The sequence below is a fragment of the Ambystoma mexicanum genome, chromosome 2q (genome assembly GCF_040938575.1).
Source record: "Ambystoma mexicanum isolate Mex_15411 chromosome 2q, UKY_AmexF1_1, whole genome shotgun sequence".
Taxonomy (NCBI): domain Eukaryota; kingdom Metazoa; phylum Chordata; class Amphibia; order Caudata; family Ambystomatidae; genus Ambystoma; species Ambystoma mexicanum.
In genome coordinates this window covers 908,338,094-908,359,155 of record NC_090924.1, presented here as the reverse complement: position 1 = coordinate 908,359,155, position 21,062 = coordinate 908,338,094, and the positions used below count along the sequence as shown (strand labels likewise).

At 46.2% G+C, this 21,062-nt stretch overlaps 1 protein-coding gene across 2 annotated transcripts in view; it reads left to right on the top strand.

Moving 5' to 3' along the window:
* GSDME (gasdermin E) overlaps positions 1-21,062 on the top strand; it is a 941,072-nt gene that overhangs the window by 166,343 nt on the left and 753,667 nt on the right. For both annotated transcript variants that reach the window (XM_069648197.1, XM_069648198.1), the window contains exon 2: positions 12,563-12,794. In XM_069648197.1, coding sequence (XP_069504298.1) covers positions 12,584-12,794 — 211 coding nt within the window. In that variant the 5' untranslated portion in view covers positions 12,563-12,583. The remainder of the gene's footprint in view (positions 1-12,562; positions 12,795-21,062) is intronic.

Below are 21,062 nucleotides of genomic sequence, written 5' to 3'. Positions count from 1 at the left end.
GAGTTCTACTGCAGGTTGGAAGGATTGCTGGTTCTCCGGCTCAAAAACGTTTACGACGAAGCCTTCGAAGGAGGGATTTTACCAGAATCAATGAGGGAAGCAGTGATAACGGTGTTATTAAAGGATCAGAAGCATCCCCTACAGTGCTCATCCTACTTGCCGATATCATTGTTAAATGTGGATGCGAAGATCCTGGGGAAGGTAAAGCCACTAGGCTATCCGGGGTGGCCCTGGGGTTGATACATCCGGACCAGTGCGAGTTTGTAGGGGGTCGCAACACCACAATGAATCTCCTCCGGTTGCAGCATGTAATGGACCAGGTTAAAGTTTCTCAGGAAGAGATGGCAGTGGAAGCGTTTGATGCCATGAAAGCCTTCGATTCGGTGGAGTGGGAATGGCTGTTTCGAGTGCTGGGGGCCTATGGGTTTGGGGGCTCTATGTGCAGATGGTTAAGGCTCTTATACAATAAACTGAAGGCCAGGGTGAAAATGAATAGCTGGGTGTCACAAAGATGGTTTCTGAGCAGGGGGGCGAGGGAAGGGTGTCCGGTTTCCCCAATACTGTTTGCAATGGTGGTGGAACCCCTGGCGAGGTACCTCAGGAAGGAGATGAAGGAGTCAGGCATACTAGTAGGTGGGGTACGGCATGTGGTGTCCCTATATGCTGATGATCTGCTACTATATGTGGGCAATCCGGTAGATAATCTCCCAGTACTGTTAGAAGTGCTAAATAACTTCCAGAAGCTATCAGGATATCGGATTAATATCGATAAATCGGTACTGTTTCCGTTGGGGGGGGCCTAAGGAGCCAGGATTTAGCCACCATACCGGATTGGGGATTGAGATGGGAGGGGGACTCATTTAGGTATTTAGGCAATCAGATTTTCCACAGTATGACGGAGATGTTTGTATACAATACAGGTAGGGCTCTCTCTGGTATAGGGGCGTCAGTTCAACTATGGAAGAAGTTGCTGCTGTCACTAATGGGCAGAGGGGCCCTTTGCAAAATGATTCCTTTAGTCTTTTACTAACGTACCATTCTTAATAAAGAAGGTCTTCTTTAAGATGCTAGATGAACGAGAGGGGGAGCTATTGTGGGACTCATGGAGGAAAAGGGTCTCCCTAGCAACGCTACGCCATCCGCACCAAGACGAGGGGTTACATTCACCCGACTACGAGAGATATTTCATAGTGGCCCAATTGCAAGCAGTGCTGCTATGGATGGACCCCTAAAGGGAGCTATTACAGGGACTGTTGGGAGGCCTACTGGCCAACCGAGGGGCGATAGAGTTATTGTGGGGAGCGGTGGGGGGGTGCCACAAATGTTTGAGTGGTGAGGGAGATCTGGAAGAAGCTTCTGAAGAGCAAGAAGGAGCTAGGATGTTATAGTGCTGACCTGCCATGGTGTGCAGATCAGGAGCTTTGGGGTCCGGTGCGAAGGACGGGGCACGCAAGATTGATGGAAGGGGGGTGCATCTCAGTGGGGGCCTTGTTTGAGGAGGGCAAAGTATAACCATTTGAGGAATGGAGGCAAAGGTATGGGGTCCAGAGGGGACAATTCTTAGCGTATGGGCCGATGGTGGCACAGTTAGCGAAATTGTGGGTAGAGATCCCGGAGGAACCGGCTATGGTCCCGTGGATGCAAGTACTGCTATCCCAAGAAGGTCGAAGGGCTAGGATCTCCCGGATTTCCCAAGCAATGGGGCAATTGTTCCCTGTGAAGGAACTGGCAGTTAAGACCAAGTGGGAAAGAGAGCTGGGGGACCAGATCCCAGAAGCAAATTGGGCAAAAATGTGGGAACAGATTTGAAAAACCTTGAGAAATGCAAGGTTTCAGCTGATACAATATAATGTCCTGCACCGGGTACATGTGACACCAGTGAAACTACATCCAATGAATGGTTCCTTAAGTGCAGACTGCTTGAGATGTGGGACTGGACAAGCAAGAATATGGCGCATGATGTGGGAATGTTCAGTGATCAGGGGCTATTGGCAGGCACTGGTGGAGAGAATTAATGAGTTGCTGGCATCCAGCTTTGAATGCACACCGAGAGTGTGTTTGTGGGGGCTATTTTCAAGTGGGAAGCGTCATAAAGCGCAGAGACGATTAGCCCAGTACATGCTGGTATTGGCCAAAAGGAGGATATCCATAGCGTGGAAGAAACCCCAGGGTCAGGCCTCAAGACAGTGACTAGAAGATGTCCGCAGATGGGGACTGCCTGAATGGGAAATTTTAAAGAAGAAACACTGCACAAAGGTGGAGGAGGGGGTGGGGATGGATTGGAGTCAGCTGCTGAATGATTTGGCTCCTCAGGGGACTTGAAACCCCCGTGAGGGGCAGTAAGGGACAATGTCGGAAAAGGGGAGTATTAGAATGGAGGAGGAGGAGATGGAGGGGGGGTGCCTGGAAAGCAGAGGGGAAGGTAAAGGAATGAGGCACAGATTTGGACAACTACGACCCCATTCAAACTAGGAACCCGGCTCCCAAGGAGGGGAAGAACTATGAGGGGACAACTCTCATAATTGGCCGCAACTTTTATCCAGGAATTGGAAACGATGAGCGCCATGAGGGGGATAGAGCGGAGAGGGAAAAGGACTAAAGAGGGACTTTACAAAGGTGAATGCAGTGTAAAATGAATGTTAAAGATCTGCTCTATACCAATGCTCATGTTAAAAACTGTTAATAAAAAGATGTCTTTAAAAAAAGTGGGATGATGCAGGGAGAACCCTATATTGACAAGGAGGAACAAAAACTATGGAACAATAATGCCCGGACATTTTTTTTAGCCCCATTAATAAGGATAGGTGAGGGTCAACGTCCACTATATCTCTAGATGAATCGGAAGCCTCTTGTAACAAAGTGGATGTCCGGTACACAAAGGTTAGTTTGTGGTGATTTATTGTCCTGGTCCTGTACTCCATCAGGTTAAACACAGGGAGGGTAGGGGACACTGAAGACACAACTTCACAAGGGAAACACCAGGCCTGCCCCCAGACCAATACTTCTCAGCTCTCTGCTTTCTCTCTGTCTCTAACGGTCCCCAGTAGAACCTACAACACTAACATTCCACCAGCTCATGACATCACACACAGCTGCTCTGTAAGCCAGATTACAACACCTCTTCCTCCCTAGGGAAACACAAGAGAATGGCTAAGGTAACGCGACCAGCACAAAACCCTAATCATCCAAACACAAACACGGTACCAGAAATCCCACACACAGCGGCCGCCTATGCCCAGAACCCCTGGCAACCTCAACAAATAGGAACCACACACAAAGGGAACCATTCACAGGCCAAACCGGACCACGTAGAAAATGCCAACGGCACACTAACTCCATGACAACAACATGCCACAACCCTCGACGCAACTCACCAAGTCCCTTGATTCTCACCCTTGAAGACTAAAAACAATAAACTGTGCACTTACGCCTGCCCTGAGCTGCCCCTCAGAACCTAGAGCTGCCACCCCTAGCCACACTGTTGTTAGATAACACTAACACAACTACCTAACCAAACTTACCCTCCCACGCACTAAACACCTTCCACTCCGGTCTGTTCCCCGGAGTATCAGAGCTGCCCCTCTGAGCACAAACCAACCACCCCCTAAACGGAGCAACAACAAATGCCCAACAGCAACCGAGGGACCCACACAGCTCAACTCCGACTGCAGTACCACAAAAAACGGAACCACAATACTGCTCCACTACCATTAGACCGTTGGCCATTTTCTCTCTCTTGCGTTACACCACCTCTACACATGAGTAAGACAACCTGATTTACCAAACTAGGAATCGGGAGGTAAACTGCACAACCACAGATCCAACATAGTAACCTACCCCAGTCCAAAACCAGGTACTATGGAAACATTGGCAAAGCCAAATAAACCCTCAACCATAGCGACCTACCTAGGCCCCTAGACTAAGCGCTACAGAACAAAAAGAAATTCAAATTTATACTCAGACATAGCGACCAAACTGAAATTTAAACCTAACGCTATGAAACACACAACAACAAAACACTGCCCTGAGAACAACAGCCATAGTGACCTAACCTGATTTTGCACCAGACACTATGACCACAACAACACCACATCAACTCCAACCACAACAGGAATAACGCACTACTGAGACCCAAAAACACCATAGCGACCTACCCCGGCACCAAACCAGGGACTATGGAACCACCGTGAAATACTGCCCTGAGACACCACAAAATAGTGACCTACACCGGAACTAGACCAGGCACTACACAGACAGGACAACATATGGGAACAGGCACACCAAACACACCCTGAACCCACAAAAGGCAATCCATTCAACCTACAGACCAATACACAAATAGACCCACTCCAGCGTTAAAACCGGGCACTATGGGAATAGACAAAACCTACACTCTAACTGCTACAACACCCGCAACCACACACAGACATAGTGACCTATCCTGGCACTAAACCAGGAGCTATGAACCCCAATGCAGTCATAAACGCGTGCCCACACGTGCACCAACTCATTCTACATGCATCTATACATCACACTCACACTCCAAACACAGATAACACTAAGCATGCAACAATACGAAATGCAGATAACATTGCATAACACATGGAAAAATTAGGTGCAGACAATACCAATGTCACCCAGAACTGGATTATATAACCGGCAGATGGTATCCGGCATGGAATGCTGGGCACGAACAACGTCAAAGCTGCATGAAAGTCAGAGTTCCACACAAAGAAACCACACCAAAGGAACCCATGTTCACATTACTCAGTTCACGAGTAAAAGTTATGACCATATTCCCTGCAGATACGGTCCTCCTGGAACGGAAATTCCACTTTTGGATTGTACAAAGAAATTGAACTGAACTACAACCGTCAGTTAATAGCACAGCACACACACCCCCCCACCCTTGCCTTGGGAAATGGAATCGGGCGAAAGCTCTGTTCCCATATACAACAACGCCCTACTCTACAACGGAAGGCCACAACACTGGACACCACAGGAAAACCAACAACGGCCTTAAAAACTTAAAGCTACACCCCTCCCCCGGGACTTAAATAAGGGCACTGGGACGTGCCAGATAACATGGGCTACTACATGTAACTGCACCCATACCACCCACACGGCCCGATACACTAACCTGGCCAACGTCCCAAACAACGGCGAACACCAGGTAAGGTGCAAAACTCAATTTGCCCAGAATGGAATCAGCAAACGTTTGTGATATACTCCAAATGCTTCAGCATGGTATGGCCTCAGTGAGTACGTCACCCGAGTGAAGCAATTCTACACCCACTGATACACTCTCTCTCACAGGCAAGTAACTCCTTGCTTCCGACGCGCTGAGAATGAGGCTTGAGAATGAAGGAAAACGATCACTGCCCCGTGACCCACTGGGAACGCCTCTCCCCGCAGTGACGTCACCAGAAAGCATGGGGAAGCTGGCCCAGCAACTTCACCGGAACTGCTCCCAAACCGCAGCGCTCTCCCAACAACTCTGGCACCACTCTGCAACCGATGCCATGAGGAAGGAGCCACTCCGCAACAACGGAAAAAGAAAAGGGGCCAGCTCAGAGGGGCCAACTACCCTGTGCAGCTCTGCTGGACTCAGTCCACTACCGGCAACATGGAAGGGAGAACCACTTCCCTGCCCAGCCGTCCATGACTGAGGCATCATTCTGCTGGCTAACCGTCCAGGGGCGGACACCCCTTTCATTTTCTTTGCTTTTCCCGCTGCCGCCACACAACGGCTCCCTCCTGACTGCGAAGGTGGAGGCGTAGGTCCGCCCACCTACGGCGGCACGACGAGCTGCGTAGCTTGCAGGGCTGGCCCCAGTCCGGGACACAAGCTGCACGCGGAAACAGCGCTCGACTCGGCCTCAGTCCGGGACTCAAACTGCACACAAAAGCAGCGCTCATACCCATACTGTCCGGGTGAGCTTCAATCTATCGCAGATTCCAACACGCCTCCCATAGCACAATGGATTAACTGACGGAGACAGCAAACTCTGCTCCACGTAACATGTGAGGCGCTCCAGACACGGACCATTACTGGAGGAACCAAGTGCGGCAGGCCAACTCGACACGGTCCCGCCTGGGTGTGGGGGACTTCCTCGGGGGTGGTGTTCCTGAAGTGCTGCACCCCCATCCCCAGCAGCGCCGATGGAGAAGGTTGTCCACCTACCATCCCATCCGAGTCGCCCGTGTAACAAAGTGAATGTCCGGTACACCAAGGTTAGTTTATGGTGATTTATTGTCCTGGTCCTGTACTCCATCAGGTTAAACTCGGGGATGGTAAGGGACACTGAAGCCACAACTTCACAATCGAAACACGGGCTCACCCCCACACCCATACTTCTCAGCTCTCTGCTTTCTCTCTGTCTCTAACGGTCCCCAGTAGAACCTCCAACACTAACATTCCACCAGCTCATGACATCACACACAGCTGCTCTCTAAGCCAGATTACAACACCTCTCATGTAGAAGAATGCTTATTTTGTGGAGATTGGGGGCATATGATGGAAATCTGCCCTGGACATATAGAGGAAGCTCAAGAAAGTGAAAGGAAGATCGAGAGAAAGAGAGAGGAGAGAACTCTTAAAATCACCTCCTATGCAAGTCTTGAACAACTGGGGAGGGATTGAAAGTCCCAGCATTAACAATCCAGGTTATATACTGGAGTGCTTGGACCAGCAGTCTGGGTGTTCCACTGTGGAATCTCCAAGTGAAACACTGCAGTCCAACCAGCATAGGGGAAGGGTATGTGAGAAACCTGTGGGTATTCTCCCAAGTAGACCCCGAAAATCCCTTATTCAGGTGGCCAGGGAAGGGCTGGCGCTCTCAGATGCCAACCCTGGATGTGGACGAACGAGGGAGGATCACTTGGGTAGGGGAACCAAGGGTTATGCTCGAGGAAATGCTCCAGATGAGACACAGTATTACACTGGGAAAGAGCTTGAGGAGGACAAAGTCCCTAAGGCTTTTATAGGCTGTTCCAGATCAGGACTCTTGTCCTGCCACGTGGGCGCTCATTTGAAAGACTCTAATGGATACCCTGCTCCTGGACAAGGAGAATATGTTGAACTGAGAAAACTACAAGAACCAAGAAGAACTAGGAGGGGGCTGGCATGAGAGGTCATAGTGGTCATACAATGGTCAAGCCAAACCCCTTGTACAGTCGAAAGTCTTTGACCTTTTCTGAAAGTGCACATGAAAGTAAAGGAACTGTAAAAGTGGTGTTTGCGCCCGGAAGAGGAGAATGCCATGTGATTTTGTGAAAACCGGCATCAATCATATGATAAACGAGTGCTGCACAATTTTTTTAAAAGACATTAAGATTCTTGAAGATTACAAGTTGATGATATTTAGTCCAAATGGCAGTGTGAACCCGACGGAAGGAAGCCAGGAGAAAGCTAAGGGAAGGGAATCCCACATAGTGTTAAAACCAAAAGTGGACTGTTGTTTGAGGCAAATGTGAACCCGACTGAGGGATGCCAACAGATTGGGATGGACAGTGATACACCCGGGAACATTGTTTTGACAAGCGTGAGCCGGATTGAGGGATGTCCACAGTGAATGGTTGGTCTGAGCCAGAGTGAGGGAGGCTATTGTTGAAAGAAGGATCGGAACCTGGCTGAGGGGGATCCAGGGACGAAAAGTAATCGCCCACCGTGAAGATTAACCAAAAAAACATTTGTTTTGTTGTTTTTGACCTATCAGGCCCTCTGAGACGAGAGCCTTTGCATGAAAGAGACTTAGGCACAGAAGGCCCTGATTCAGAGGAAAAAGGAACTGTAAGCTTGTGCTGGAAAAGCCCAGGAGTGTGATGTGCTCAAGAGTCTCACCTTGTCCTGCGCTAAACACGTGGGGAAGGGAGACCCTGGCCATAACATCCTAACTTATAATTTTGTGAACACTTTTTTTCTTATGGACATTATCCCACACTCTTTTGTAGTATAGCGGTAAGGATTGGCAATAGGTTTTTCTTATTATAGGCCCTTTTATTTGACTAGACTGCACTAGGACTGTATTATTATTACTATTTGGTGGTCGTACTTGCTTGCATCTTAGATTTAGGTTTACAGTAGGCATTTATCTCACCCAATTTTACAGGTTAATAAACTCCCTTGGACTGTGATCACTTGTGTCTGTCTTGCTATGATACCAGGCCTTCCTAACAACACCTACAGCGACCGTCACCAACAGGTAGTGACGCAGGAATCACAGATTTGTGCAGCGTTATGCACTCTACTACTTTGGGACCCAGAGGAGCTAGGCCTGTGAAGTTTGGTGGGAAAGGGCACGGGACCAGCAAGTATCGGGTTTCAACTTGAGCAGTGATTTTGCGGGATACCATGAGGTAGAGCTGGACAGTTCACTGGATGGCCCAGGAACTCTTCCGAAGGGATTCGTCCAGCACGTAAGCAGGGGTTGCTGAGAGTAGTTGTTCCCACTTCTCCAGTGGGGTGACGTGCCTTGGCAGGCATTCTTGCTCGATGAAGAAATCTGGGGGTCCGACGGGACAGCAGAGAGTGAAAGGTGCCAAACTTTCCTAAGCATCTCCGGCAGTTCCTCTGGTCTGTTTCTTCAGTGCAGGGTACTTGGCTCCTTCTGTAGTTCGGAGAGAACTCAGGGGATCGACCTGGAATGAACTTAGGAGATGGACCTGGAATGGCTGCAGACCCCCTTCTCTTATCCAAGATTAGCTTCACGCCAAAAGCAAGGACTTTCAATCGAAGATCTGCTCTCATGCAGGCATCCCAGTTGTGGACCAATCATGGTCCACGGTGGTCCCAGTCATTCAGACTCTTGAGACATTGTAATTGTAATTGGTTATTTATAATGCGCTTAATACCCAGAGGTTTCTAAGCGCGGACCCGGGGATCGAACCTGTGTTGCTCCGCATCCCGTCTTGCTTCCAAGACGAGTGCGTTGCCCCTGAGCTATCCTCCTGAGCCAAGACTCCTGAGACATCCTGGCACCAGTAGTGTGTATTGGGACCAGACAGACCCAACACACTGCCTGGGCACAGACACCTGGCAGGCAGAAGCCTGCGAAAGAGATCAGTTTTCGTGGGAGGTTGCATGCCCAAATAAGGAAAACCCGGGTTACTCGACCTGGGTGAAGGCAAGGGACAAAATGGCCATGGGACAGAACAGACTTTGGGGGCTCAGCCATTTTCGGGAACTGGCCACAGTCTTGAACCAAACGCTGTAAACGCAATGTGATTCAGTAAAAAGAAGTAAAACATTTATAAAAAGTAACTGCTGCTATCAGTTTGTCCCAGGCACACTCGTACAACCACCAAAAAATCCTTTGAGAGTGTCTAGGGCCATAAAACAAAAAGGACCCCTGTGCACGGTGCTGGAAGGTACATTGTGCACTGTTAAAAGGTTACCAAAAAATTGCAACATAGTCAAAGACTATGTACTGACAGTCTGAAGGACGTATCAGTTTCCCCATAACAAGTGAGCAAAGCCCAGGGGAGCACAGCTGAAGACTGGGCTCCACTGGTAAAAAGTCAGGATGGGATAGCCAAACAAAAGCAAAAACGTTGGGGGTCCACAAATGGAGGGAAAATTACACCTAAATGAAATCTTTCCTAACAAGACGCCAAGTCACCTTTAATTGCTTCGATGTCATTGGCCAGTCACTCTACTAGTGCAGAATGTTGGAGTTCTAAATTGTCTAGGGAAATTGGGAGATTCACTTGAGGGCTACGGGTAGCTTGGCGGGTCACCACATGGTCCAGTGATTCTGGTGAGTTGGAGATTGTGAAAAAATGTTCCAGAACAGGCACTCTTATGTTTTCGCACTCCAAAGTAGTGAAGATGATGTCCTGATCTGTATTTGAGTTTGTCGATGTGGTCAAGTTTTGGTTTGGCATTGGCATGGATTTTGTGCTCGAGTTCCGTTCTTTACCCTCACAACTCGCTTCAAGTTCAATGTTTGTCGATTTATGGACTAGAGTAGGAGGGGCTTTTTTTCAACTCCATGCGCCGTGTCAAATATTTGAAAGAGGGAATCATCCGCTGCTGATTCTCGCGTTGTGTGTGCTGATATGATTCTGGCTGAGAGACTCAGTTCATTTGTCACAGATATTTGTATTGAAAGGTGTACTTGCAAATGTTCGCTATTTAAAGAAGAATTATGCATCAAATTGGTTGTGAGTTTTGGGGTGTATGGGCGTTTGTTAGTGTCGGCAGGCTGCAATGCTATCAGGGAGGGATTGGTTAATTGCAATGTGCACATCTTGACAGGCGGGGTGCACTAACCTCGTCAATGTTGGTCAGCATAATGTTGTTTGGCGATCGCATCATCGTCTAAGCTACACGATTTTAAAGGGTCACAGGGCCTTCCGATGACATTTGATTGTGCTCTTTCCAAGCGCCAGTCCCGCCGAAACCACAGATTACCACAGAAGACCACTTGTCTTCCCACTCCTCACTGTGCTCCACGCTAAACTAATGGTTTCTAATAGTTCAGGCTAACGCTGCACAGAGGCTATGCCTTCCATGTTGTAGTCACAGTAAAAAGACTGGGTCACCAACACCACACCAGAAAACCACTTGTCTTCCCACTTGGCTATTTGCACCTTCATAATGGTTTTTGGCCAATCAGGTGGCTGGAAACACGGTAGAAAAGTGATTGTTTAATGTCCTTATTTTTACAGACGCTGAGGCCTTTACCCGGCTGCTGCCATCTTGATTGTCCTAATGGCCCCATAGCCCCTCCCTGTTGCCTCCTCATCCTGGCCCCACACCGTAAAACATCCCACACCCTTCCTTCTCTACCCTAGCTCCCTATCTACTTACCTGCTGCACCTTTCTGGTCAGGTTGCAGCACTTCGTCCTGCCATAGGAATAGAAAAAGGACTCAGTCCCTTTTCAATTTAATGTGGCAGCGGCCATCTTTAAAAAATATATTTTACTGCAGATTGGGCTTGTGCAATATGTGCTGAGCCCATCTCCCCTCCGCCCCTCCAAAACGATTTTCACCCCTAATTGACCCCTGCATGCTAATAGCTATCACTCCCTTGTCAGTGGTGCGTTCCTGGCTGGTAACGACCCTGAAGACTGGATAGGCTTGGGCTAACACGCCGACCATCATGGAAAGGGAGAAGTGACTGCATGTAGTTCTCTTCTCCCTTGTCCAAGTTGACCATTTTGAATTGTGTTTTTTTTAAAGTTCTCAACTTAAAAAACACACACTGTTAGCACCCCGGAAATCATGGGGTGCTCACAGCTATAAACCTCTCAGTGGGTGGGCATCACTGGTCAGGTAACAGTGCCAGGTTTTATGATAAGGCCCTTGCTTCACTCAGGCATGTAACTCGGGGCCAGGCCATTAGCCTGACTGGTAATGCCCAGCCACCTCGGGGCTTATTGCTTAATTATGTCTTTTACTTCTAAATCTGTCATTATTGATTAAACTGCCTTATCATTCAGTGTAGCATAGGCTGCCACATAGTTCAGCATTGATTGTACTGCTTTTGGGGTATTTGTTGTATGTATTATCTGAAGGGATAAGGGACTGTTTCTTTTTATACTGCCTGATTATCCATTCATACTTTTATTACTGAAGGGCTTGTAATTACTTAGATTCGTCCATAGATTGAGTATTTGCTTTGTATGCAACATGATTGGTCATTATTGCTTACACTGAGTGAGTAACTGAGCAAGTAGTCACTAATGCCTTCTCTGCCTGATGTGTCATTAACGCTGATATATATCATTAGTACATCCTGTGGTCAGTATTGTTGATACTGTCTGTGAGGTCATGATTGTAACAGTTAGCTGATTGGTTGTTATTTACTGATGCATGATAGGGCAACTTACTGGCATAATGTGTAAAATGATTGTTCATCTAGTGAAAATCTCCCACCCTCCCAACTACACTCCTCAATTCAGCTTGATGCCATACTTCCTACCCAATCCCTTTTCCGCTCTCTCTGCCCCTGACAGGGCCCAGGTGATGGTTCACGACCACCAAGGGTACCTAATACGCTGAATGAAGAACTTCAGGAGATGGAATAGTTACACATGAGGGTGGGGAAGTGGTGACAAGCAGTTATGACCAAATGTGACAAAAACCTAGCCACGCCTGTGGCCATCCTCAGCAGATCACAGAGAGAAGAACCTCTACAGGAGCAGGACAACTGAAAATCCAACCCCTTTACTTAGAATTACCCCTTAGACAAGGGACAAGCAATACTAATGATGGTTAAATGTCTGAAAATGTGGATGCCATTCAAAATATATATATATATTTTGTAGAAAAAAATTACATTTGGGGGAAAAATGTAAATATTTGGATTATATAGTACTTTTCTCACAGACCTGTACTTCTTCTCTGTCATTACTAAATAACTGTATCTCCTAAAATACAAAATCCATCTTTCTCAAACTTTCACAGTTGGACATTGGTTCCCACGAGTCGGGGCGTGTTCATAGATGCTTTATCAAGTAATTGCTACTCCGCAAGATGCAGGAATAATTAGTTGATTTTTAAGCATAGCTGTTTATATAATGTAAGTTATTAAAATTATGATTTTTTTTTTTTAGGTCGAAGATTGAACCATTAAGATGTTTGCAAAGGCAACCAAGAATTTTTTGAAAGAAATCGACTCTGGTGGGGATTTGATCTCCGTTTCCAGTTTGAATGACTCTGATAAACTACAGCTGCTCTGCGCAGTAACAAAGAGAAAGCGCTTCTGGTGCTGGCAGAAACCAAAATATCACCCTTCTTCTTTCACACTCAGTGATCTGCTCACAGAGGCCATTCCCCTGGAACCAGGTACTGCAAATTGTATTGCCAGTGTATGCGTCCCAGCAAATAGTGTATTTTGTATAATGAAGTTCTCCAAAGTAGGCCTTTTTTCCAGATTATTTTGACATATGTTATTGGGAAGTGTTTTGTTATCTTTGGATGGGTGAGTCAATACACCACAGTAAAGCACAGCCTTCCAAATGCTTCCAAATGCTTTAAATGAGCAACACCTTATTGTCTCTCTTATCTGTCTCACCTCCTATGGGCCTCTCTCCACCTCAAGTCACACCCACCCTCTCCTAAATATCTCACTTCTATCCCACCTTCCCCACTGAACTCGTACCCATCATCTGTTCAGCTAACCCATCTTCTGCCCCTAACAACCGCTTTGCATGACACACAAATAAAGATCTACCACCTATCGCCTCCACTTTACTCTGCTTCCTCTTCAATCTCTCCCTCATGTAAGGGACTTGTGGTGGCAACAGTAAAGACAGACACAAGTGATCACAGTTCAAGGGTGTTTATTAAACTGTAAAGGTAGTTTGGAAAAAAATACCTAATCTAAACCTAAACCTAAATCTGAGATGGGAGCAAACTTCAACCACCAAACAATAATAAGGCAGTCCTAGTGGCGTCTTGTCAAATAGAAGGGCCTATATTTTTGCCAATCCGTATGCTAAATACAAAAGAAGTATGGGATAATGTTCATAAGCAAGGAGGAAGTGTTCACAAATAATATGTCAGGATGCAGTGGCTGGGGTCCCCCTTCCCCACATTTTTAGCACGGGATAAGGTAGGATTCCGGAGCAGAGCATACGCTCGAACTTTGCCAGCATGAGCCAACAGTTCCTGCTCTCAGGTATCAGGGCCTTCGTGGTTAAGTCTTTTTTCTACAAAAAGTATCTTGCCTCCATGGCCCTGATGTATCCAAAAATTACAAACTAAAGTTCCTTTCTACTTGTTTGTTTGTTTTATTTATTTCTATAGCGCACCTAACCCTGAGGTATCTGGGCACGTTAGAGCAAAAGTACAATTGTTACAGACATGTAAAAATAGTCAAATTATAGTTACATTTGTTGAAGAAGGCATATGGCAAGGTGCTGGTTTACATTAAGAAGCAATAAGGTTTCTGTAGGCAAAAACGCATGAGGGACAGGACAACAGATTATAAGTTGAATTGTATGCATCTGGTATCCAGAGGCAGAGATACACGAAGGACGAGACAATACATTATAGGTTACCTCATGTGAGCGGATCAGAGAGAGTGAAGTGGAATGTCTAACTCATAGGGTCTATGTTAGTTCTTACTGATTAGCCAAGAAATGGATTGTCTGCTGAAGTTGGTGAAAAGCTGGGTCGTTTTAAGGGCAGGTGGGAGTGTATTCCACAATTGGGCCGCCATGACAGGGAAACTGTTCCTCCCTGATTTTTTTTTATTTGAATCTCGGGACCACCAGACAAGACGTGTTAGCCAATCTGGTGACCTGTGTGGAAGATCTGATGGAGAAAGTTTCAGTTAGGTAGGGTGGAGCTGTGTGGTTCAAGGATTTAAAAGTAAGAGACACGGTTTTCAGCTCAATCTTTTCCCTTATGGAGAGCCATTTATATTGTCTTCTTGTTGCAGAGATGAGTTCTCTCCTTGGGATATTTAACGCCACCCGATTGCATTATTTTGCAGTATTTGAAGTTTGTTAAGCACAAACTTGCTAGCACCCAAATAAAGTCAGTTACAATAGTCCAGTTTGGACAATATGAGTGCTCTAGCTAGAGTGAGGCAACTTTCTGTGGAGAGCAATGGTTTACAGGCCCTTATCAGTTTACCCTTATAGGCAGTAGCTCAAGCCATCATGTTAACTTGGTTGTGTAAATTTGATGTAGAGTCTAGGTAAAATCCCAGTGTTTTTACTTGTTTGACCACTGGGATGTTGTTCCCATCTAGGTTGAATGAGGCATAGTTTGGGCTCAGCTTGTTCAAGTTGGCTGATGAACCTACAAGCAACAGTTCTGTTTTATCATCATTCAGGCAGAGGCCATGGGTGGCCATCCATGCCTGAATGATTAGATACATTTTATTCACAAGCCGTACATCAGAATCATAGACGCCTGTTAAAGGGAGGACGGCACGTTGGGTGATGCTTTGTCACCCTGGATCCCACTCTTTCGGGCTCAGACCCTTCTCGAATGTTAACTTCCCTTTGTTGGGTTCACTACGGCTTTCAATACAATTTCTCCTGTGACATCTCACATATCTTAATGTCTTTTTAAACAGTTCACTGTGGACATCCCTCTGCCGGGTTCACTCTTGTCAACACGCTATATATCGGGACTTTAGACTTTGTCCCCTCTTTATCGGCATTCCTCCTTTGGGTTCACTCTTGCCAACTTTGTCAATCGTACATGTTCTCAATCAACTCTTAAGATGCGGGATACACTTCCCTTAGCTTCACAATCATCTGTCGATCAAAGACTTTCAACTGTACCAAGGATTTTACTAGACCCCTGTTTGACCACTTTGACAGTTTTTTTCGCCTTTCCCAAGACTTTCTGCTAACTGTAGTTTCAACTATCTGGTAATTGCCCAGAGTTTCCAGAGTAAGCACCCACGTGGTGCCGGACTCCTCTGTTGCTGGTTTTCCCCTTTTTAGTATCAATAGTTCTTTGTACTTTCACAGTTCAATTAGCCACTTTCTACTTTCGGTTCAACACAGTTGTTTTTTTATTGGCTCTCCCCTCGACTCACTGGCTGTGATGAACCACTTGGCTTTCTTCTCTTCTGGAGTCAAGGCTGGTACCAAGGAGACACGTGTCTCTCCCAGGCTTGGTTATCAGCGCAGGAGGGTCCTGTGTACTGTTGACATCTGGTGCAATACAAGATTACCATTGTTTGCGGTCTTACAATTCCTTCTGTAGAGGTTTCACAGACCTTGGTCGGAAAGGGCAAAGTCGCTTCTCTCCTTGTCGCCCTCTCAGTTTGCGCCTCCTCCTCTTGCACTGCCATGCTGAGTTAGCTCTCTCCTTGTGCGGTCTGCCTTGCTCATATTGTGCTCTCGTGCTCCACCTTTTATCCCTGTGGGGAAGGTAAAGGACCGTCAGGTGTGAGTGATTCTGGTTAATTGCCTGATTTTGCCTGACACTTGTATTGGGACAAGTCGGGTAGATGGCTCTGGTGTTTGTCCGTCGTCTTTCGTGGTGTGCAAAAGTGTTCATGTCCGAAAAGGGGGCAGGTGGTTCGGGGGTGGAGTAGAGTGGTTCAGTATCACATAGTAGGTTGGGGAAAAGGTGTTATAAGAAGGGGGATACTGCGTCTCACCTGTCGGTGTCCCACGTCCACTCCTGAAGGACCCCCTCTCCCCCATCCATGTGATCCTCATTCACTTGTCCTCCCTGTTCCACCCTCAGGAACTGGATCCAATAGCGATGGCTGTGTCCTGGCCACCTGGATGACAGATCCCTGGGGACTAGTCAGGGAGACATCTTCAAGTTTCTCACATACCCTTCTTCCATGCGATGTAGCCACATTTGTTTCACAGGGGAACCAGGAAAGAAAATCTATATTTCCCTGATCTTTTCCTTTTCGGTGTTCCATCGTGAAACAATAGGGTTGTAGGTCTAGGAACCATTGCATGACCAGAGGGTTAGATTCTTTGCATTGGCTAATCCAAACTGGGGGTGAGTGATCTGTGACGAGTGTGAGTTTTCGTCCAAAGAGGTAGTATCTAAAATGGATTATTGCCCATTTGATGGCCAGAGCCTCTAGCTCTAACACGTAATAATTTCTTTCCCTTGGGAACCGTTTGCAGCTGGTGAATAGTATGGGGTGTTCCAATCCATCGCAAACCTGGGATAGGACTGCTCCTAACCCTGTAAGGAAGGCATCAGTTTGCAAGATAAACTCTTTAGAAAAGTCGACTACCTTTAGGATCGGATTTGCCATAGAGATTGTTTCATGGTGCTGTAGCATATCTCATCCTCATCATTCCAATGAAGTTTCTAGGGTTCAGGATTCTTAAGTTTATCTGTTAGCCGGGCTGTTTTGTACGAAATATTGGGGATAAACATACAGTAATATCCTATTAACCCGAGAAAAGCTCTAAGATGTATTTTGGTCTTGGGAGTTGGTGTATCTGTTAGGCAAGATTGTATGCATTACCCTGTGGAATACAGCACCAGCCATGGCCTCTTAGCAATAGTTAACCCAACCTTTGGTATAAGCATCTATACACAGGTTGGTAGAGTGACTGAGCAGCCAGGCTTATCTCAAGAGGGGTCAATGTGAGCTGTAGGGTTGTAACACAGTTTCACAGTGACAAGTATTCAAATGAACACTTACACTAAAGGTTTCTTCATTAAACAATTATTTATTAATTTAACAGTCAGTTGAATAAGCTTTCCTTAGAAGAGACCAATATATGTAACACAAAAATATACTTTAAAAATACACACTCTCAGTTTCAATAAATCAGTAGATACCCATTTTGGATAGCACACAGATCCTTCCTTCACCATGAGGTGACTTAAATAACAAGGACACTGTGTACAATAATATATCACTGGCACACTTAGAGCAGTACTGAGTTTGGTGTGAAAAGGAAAAGGTTTAGGGAATAAAAGAATGGTTAACAAGTATTCTTTAGCAGGTAAGTACTTTTGAAACCCCAATGACAAGTAAATGAACCCTTTCCCAGCTACACAAGTTATGGAATGTGTGACTTTTGTTGAGGGATGGTAAAAGAACAAAGTCAGAGGTTAGAAGAGTATTTCAAGGAGCCTGTACAGCCAATGTCAATTGAGCATATTCTAGGGGAGCTGAAGCACTTCTTGAAGGGAAGTAAAAAGTCTTGCACAATGTTTTAGAAGTCTTTGTAGACAATGTAATCACTGTTGGGACACATGCTGGTAGGCAAAGCTGTAAGCAACTCTGCAAGAGCAACCAAGACAAGTCTCAACTGAGAGCTAGCAAGGCTACATGACAAGATGTAAGTACCCCTTAGTTTGCAATACCTTAGGTCTGAAGAAATCTCTTCCAGCTGGCTTCTGTTCCATTTGTAGTATGGCAGATCCTGTTCTCCTGGGCCTCAGTCATGGGGACAAGAGGGAGGACGTCTGGGGACTCCTGCACTATGGTTTGAAGGTGAACGGCAGCAATGGGCAAACTTCAGATCAGCAGCACTTTGCGGTTTCATCTTCTCGCGAATAGCACCACAGTGGTTCTCGGATACCTTGTGGACTTTCCTCGCATCTGGGGTCCAGCACTCTGTTGAGGTGGCTCAGGCTCGGTCAGCCCTGCTTCCTGGGAGTCCGGAGGATGTTCTTGGAGCTCGGGTCTGACTTAAAGATGACACACTCGATTCTGTTGTTCCTCTCCCTAGCAATAGGTTCCTGCAGCAACAGTAAGTAAGTAAGTACAGCCAGTTTTGAGAGGATTTCCAGATGAGTTTGCCTTGCGGTCCATTGGTCCCATCAACCCAAGGTAAGAAGTCGCCCTTTGCAGGGCTTCTCTAGTCGAGGCGAATTTGGAGCTTCAGCAATGCAGTCCGGCTTCACCGGGCAGACCAAGGGTCGAGGCGTTGCAGCAAGCATCTCTTCCAAGTTCTTCAGATTTCTTTGTCCAGTGGTCGACTCTGCCTTCCAAGGAAAAGATCTCACCTTTTATGCAGGTTTCTCCCATTCATTGGCAGCCTAGCTGTCAATCACCCAGCAGGGTGGCTGTCCTCCAAGGAAAGCCAGCCGGCCAATCACCTTTGGGTGCATTCCTGTAACCAAGGAGACTAAGCACAGGGAGTTTCTGGCACCTCCCTCACTTCCTGTCCTGCCAGGCACGCTGGAGCCAGAGGCGGGCTTCACTAGCAAATCCCGCCAAAGACAGAGCGAACAAAGGGACCAAACCTGGTTTGGTGCGCAGAGTAAATCTCAAGAAGGACCTTTCCAACAAGAAATGGTGAAAAAAGAAGACCAAGACCATTTTGACAAAAATGGGCACCCATGGGTGCTTTACTGCAGCTGCCATTGCATCCTGCGGTAGAAACACACAATGGTAGGAAAAAGTAAACCACTGCCACCAGCCATTAATCGTAGAAAGGGTAACATACAAAATGTTACATGAGAAACTAGACAAAGGAGATACTAATTAACCCCTCCAGCACCCTATTGTAAGATAGTGTGTGCTGGGTCTAGAAAGTTACAAATGTAAGTAAAGCAAATTTCACTTCACTGCTCTTGGAAACAGTAGTTTAAAGGTATTTAAACCTTTGGGAAATCTGGAAGACTTCCCTGTGTCACTGCACTGAAGGTGCTGGGTGACACAATTTAAAAAGATGCTGCCTATGGAGTTTGTCAGACTCCTAAGTAAAAAAATAAAACAGTGTTCAAATCAATGAAAAATACATGAGAGAGTGGGAAAAAAGTCCCACTCACCCCAGGATAGAAATGAAAAGTCCTAAAGTCCAGCAAAAAGATCTGGGGGTCTCTAAAATAGAAGATAGAAGGGAATTAGCACATTTCTGAGAATTCTCCCTAACAGTATCTAAAACAGCTTTTAACATCTCATGTTGAGGTTGTACATTCCCTACGAAGAAGCCTAGGTATTTTACGGCTGATTGGGCCAATCTGCACTTAGCAGGGTTTGCAGCTAGGCCAGCTTTTCTGAGACTTTCATGACGGTATAAAGATAGAAGAGATAGTCCTCCGAGGTCTTACTATAAATGACGATATCGTCAACGTAACCTCCACAGAAATCAGAGTAGGGTTGTCAAATTTGATCCATGAGACGTTGGAAAGTGGCTTGCACACTGCGTAGGCCAAAAGGCAGGACTTTAAATTGAAATAGTCCTAGAGGCGTTGAGCATGCTTTGTTTCCCTTATCTGGCCTGCATACAGGGGCTTGCCAGTACCCTTTGGTTAAGGCTAGGGTAGATAGAAAGGTGGCTGCTCCGAGTTTATCAATTAGGTCATCGATAGGCATGGGATATGCATCGAAGTCTGACATGGCATTAACTTGGCGGAGGTCTATGCAGAATCTCCAAGAATGCTCAAGTACAGTGACCAACATGATAGGAGAGGACCATGGGCGTGAAGATGTAGCTTCCTCGATCACTGTCTGCTTACGGGCTTCTGGGAGTCAATACGGCTTTAAATGAACCACTTTACCTTTAGGGTGTTCTAAAATAGTGGTATGTGCCTTTCACTATGCTTGGTTTCTCTGAGAATACATCGGGAAATCAGTTTATCACATCTTTTAAATCTTCTTGTTGTTGGATCGATTCCTCAGGAAGGATTAATTTAAAGTTACGTATCTCTTCAGGAACCAGACAGGCTAGTACTTGGCATGGGTGGCTGTTCGGTTTTCTTTCCACTCTTTCAAGACATTTACGTGATATAAATGGATTTTATGTTTTCTGTCCGGTTGGGCTATTTTGTAAGTACAGGTTCCCGTTCTTTCTATGATTTCATAAGGTCCGTGCCACTTGGAGACAAGTTTATTTTCTGATGTAGGTAAGAGGACTAATCCTATGGAGAATGATCTTAAATTCACTTTTTTGTCATAAGCGGATTTTTGTTGGCTTTGGGCCTTTTCCATATGGGTACAAACCAAGTCTCGGACCTGTTCCATATGTTCTCACATTCTGGTGGAAGTTTGCGGGATAGGAATGGGAGCCTACTCTCGTTCGTCCCAGGTTTACCAGAGCATGTCCAGGACATCTCTGGGTGCTCTACCACAGAGCAGTTTGAAAGGAGACAACCCAGAGGAAGCTTGGGGGGTTTTCCTCACTGCAAATTGCGCATATGGGATAATTCAATCCCAGTCTTTCCCGTCCTTGTCTACCAATTTTCGTAAAATCAGTTTCAGGGTTTTATTGAATCTTTCTACCAAGCCATCGGTTTGGGGATGGTACACAGAAGTTTGTAAGGTGGTAATGTGGAGAAGCTCTTTGACTTCAGCCATAAGCTTACTCATAAAGTTTGAACCCTGGTCTGTTAGTATTTCCTTGGGAAAACCGACTCTAGAGAAATATAGTAGAAGATGTTTGAGGATTTGCTATGTGGTATTATTTTGCATCGGGAAGGCGTCGGGATATCTGGATGCGTAATCCACAATCACCAGGACATTTTTAATACCTAATCGGGATGTCTCTAGAGGACCAATTATGTCCATGCCGATTCTTGAGAAGGGGATTTCTATGATTGGCAATGGGTTCAGAGCGGCAGGTAGTGGAATGTGTGGGCTGGTCTTTTCACAGATTTCACATGTCTTTATGAATGTTTTGATATCAGCGTGGATGCCTGGCCAGTAAA